Raw genomic sequence first — 3507 nt, 5'->3', positions numbered from 1 at the left:
CCTTACATTTTTGTTCTTTCAGCCCTTTTAACACTTTTGTAACTGATTTCCTGTATGAAACACTCTATTTAAAACATCTGCCATGATTCCTGTTTGCCTGACTGGAACCCTGATTGATACAGTATATATTGTACATTACCTAACTCACTAGTAATTTCAGATGTGAACGAAGTTTCTTCTTAACAGGATGATGAGTTTCTATTGGGCAGACTGCATATGTGTCTGTCACAGACACAGTGTAGGACTGAACATATAACGTGAATCTGTAAGACAACCCTTGTCTCAGTGACATCTACAAGCTTGATGGTACACGAATATAGAAACATTCTCAAAGCGATATTGGAGCCATGTTCAAATTAGCACAATTGAGGCTACTCATTCCAACTGGGGAACATATGGAATGACAGTGTCCTTTAGTGATACTGACCCAGGCATGCTTTCTGGAAGAGGAAGAGTCTCAGGCTAGAATGGATGTGAGACATTTCCTTATCACTTCTCTGATTCTGGTAGAGTGATGAGGTAAACTTGTAAGGAAAATCAAGGTGGAGCTAAGCTGTAGTTGGCTCTACATCAGACAAATGCATTCATTCATTCAGGAGACTTTCATGGAGGGCCTGCAATGTGCAGACGCATCATCCAACAACTCTACCACCTGCTGTCATTCAGCGTTTTAGTCAAGTCATGTTTTTTTGTGTGTTTTTTCAAATGTGTGCATTGGACAATGACTCATGCCTAAAATCTACATTTGTTCATATTTCCAATCTTCAAATACCTGAGAAGTACAGTTGTAAATATCAGTTCCAATTTCTTGGGCAGTCTTTCAAGGTAAACTGCAAGCCAATCTCCTGGAGACACCTTGCCTTTTTCTATTGTCTGACTGTGAATGATTTAGATTGCCTGGGTCCCAGCCCTTCCATCTGGCCTTTGAAGAACTAGACCTTGATGACAGCCATGAGCATGGCTTTAGACACGCTGGTGCAAGGATCTATGTGACCTCTAATCTCACAAGAGTCCTTGCTCAGACCCAGAAAGGGCTTCTCTACAGTATAGGAGAGGGATTGCCTCCAGGTTGCATGGGGGCAGCTGCCAACATGAATGGCTTGGTCCTCAGCCTATAGAGCTTAAAGGTATTTATTTATATAATAATGAAAAACTGTGAGAAAAATCTAAATGTCTACCAGTAGGAGTAATTAGAGTGTACCCCTTTATCCATGGGGAATATGTTCCAAGCTCCCCCAGTGGATGCCTGAAACTGAGGATAGTCCTGAACTCTATACGTGCTATGTTTTTTTTTTTAATCCAATAACAGAGATGGCTACTAAGTGACTAATGGACAGATGGTGTAGACAGCATGAATACGCTGGACGAAAGGATGATCCACATAACAGGCTGGACAGAGTGGAATGGCACACAATTTGATGACACTACTCAGTAGGATGCACAATTTAAAACTTATGAGTTTTTTCTGGAATTTTCCATTTAACTGCAGTTGACCATGGGTAACCAAACCACAGTTGACCATGGGTAACTAAAGCTCTGGAAAGTGAAACCATGGATCAGGGGGAACTATTGTACATATCTTATAAAATATTATGTTGCCATTTAAAAATTGTGATGAATATATGTGTACTGGCATGGAAAGATGTCTGAATTGTGTGGCTAAGTGAGAAAAAGCAGTTCTAGAATAGCAAATACAGTTTAATTCTGCAATATTAAAAGATGTTTTTAAAGGTATATATATATATATATATATATATATTTTTTTTTTTTAATGGTGAAAAGTTATACATATATTTGGAATTAGCCAGCTGGACTCAGTTTAGATGATCCCAATTTTGTTGGCAACATCTAAAGCATTGTAATTAGGAGCCAGTCGAACATATGCCTTCTTCTCTCCATCAGGCCGAATCAGGGTGTTGACTTTGGCCACATCAATGTCATAGAGCTTCTTCCCAGCCTGTTTGATCTGGTTCTTGGTGGTGGCTTTAACATCCACAATGAACACAAGAGTGTTGTTTTCTTCTGTCTTCTTCATGGTGAACTCAGTGGTCAGCGGAAACTTGATGATAGCATAGTGGTCAAGCTTGTTTCTCCTGGGGGCGCTCTTCCGGAGATATTTGGGCTGCCTCCGGAGTCGCAGTGTCTTGGGCCTCCGGAAGGTGGGTGACGTGTGGATCTTGTTTTTTTTGTGGCTGTGGACACCTTTCGACACTGCCTTCTTGGCCTTTAAAGCATTCGCTTTGGCTTCAGCTTTAGGAGGGGCAGGAGCTTCCTTCTTCGCTTTTGGCGCCATCTTGTGAAAAAGCTAAAGGTATATTTTTAAAAGATGTATAAATATGTGTGTGTACATTATGTGTGTGTGTGTGCATGTGTGTGTGTGTGTGTAAATGAATAGAATAGAGATGAGAAGTCTCTACCTAGATTCTCTGGAGTGCTTACCTCCAGAGGCAGCACTAAGAGTGAAAGGGGTGCTGAAGGGAATGTTCTCCAGTTTGGGGGGTGGTACGCTTCCGATCACTTAGATATTTACAGTAAGAATACACTCACATATTAGATAATTACCTTTTCTCTTCAAAATAAGAGAAATAAAGAACTATTATTAATGTCGAGGAAGTGAGGAAGATGAAGAGGGGCAGTCAATGAAAGGATTCTTTCATTTTTTCCTCCATATACTTCTATACTATTAGAATTCATGAACAAGAATGCACTCATGTATTTCTTGTATGATGATTTTTTTTATCATGCAAAAGTTCATTTATGCATTCCACAGCTAATATTTTTTGACTCTTTACTCAATGCTTAACACCAAGCTCTGCACCTGATCTGTAATTCTCACAATATTCTGAGCCACATATCAGCATCCCATTTTACACAAGAGGAATCTGGGGCCAACAGACTGCTTAGGTAATCTGCCCAGCTACCCATCCAGCTAGCAAATAGTGGCACTAAGATTCAACCAGGTCCACCTGGCTGCAGAGCCTACACTCTCACCTGTCACACTCCACATACTAGGCCATGGTGGCAGGGACCAGGAGGAATGAGGCTTCTCTGCCTTCGCGTAAGTGGAACCTAGTCAAGATGGAAAATGTGACAGAAAGGCTAAATAAATGGACAGACTGAGCAAAATAAGCAGAAACATTTAATGGAAAGAAATGCTCAGAGAAATAGCCCTAATAAAGTTGAATGACACTAAAATGACAGAGGTGGTTAGGTGAGCTGGAGTGCCCATAAGCATTTTCCTTTGATTCTGCACACCCAGAAGCAGTGTGTCACACTGCAGCTCTGTCCAGACGATTCTCATACTAGCCCAGCAGAGTCCTGTGGTTGGAAGGGACTGTGAGAGCACTCAGAGTCCATTCCCTGCCTGCAGGAGTGAATAACTGAGGCATAGAGTAACTTAAATTACAGGATCAAAGTAGCTTTTCCATCCCAACCCCCAAGTCAGCAAAGGAGTTGGAACTGTGTGCTGGAGTCCAGGGTTGGAGTGACAGTCACATGAGTCAGCGT

At 41.4% G+C, this 3507-nt stretch overlaps 1 protein-coding gene across 1 annotated transcript; it reads right to left on the bottom strand.

Annotated features, from left to right (window-relative positions):
• Positions 1-1813: 1813 nt before the first annotated feature.
• Positions 1814-2293, bottom strand: LOC459276 (large ribosomal subunit protein uL23-like). Its single transcript, XM_054677465.2, has one exon. The coding sequence runs from the start codon at positions 2291-2293 to the stop codon at positions 1820-1822; it is 474 nt and encodes a 157-aa protein (XP_054533440.1). The 3' UTR covers positions 1814-1819.
• Between the last annotated feature and the right edge of the window lie 1214 nt (positions 2294-3507).

Source organism: Pan troglodytes, chromosome 12, assembly GCF_028858775.2.
Source record: "Pan troglodytes isolate AG18354 chromosome 12, NHGRI_mPanTro3-v2.0_pri, whole genome shotgun sequence".
In the NCBI taxonomy this organism is placed as follows: Eukaryota; Metazoa; Chordata; class Mammalia; order Primates; family Hominidae; genus Pan; species Pan troglodytes.
This window is presented reverse-complemented; position numbering and strand designations above follow the sequence as displayed.

Bases quoted from the DNA above. Each gene is read 5' to 3' on its own strand.
- LOC459276 (XM_054677465.2), bottom strand. From the start codon at position 2,293: ATGGCGCCAAAAGCGAAGAAGGAAGCTCCTGCCCCTCCTAAAGCTGAA.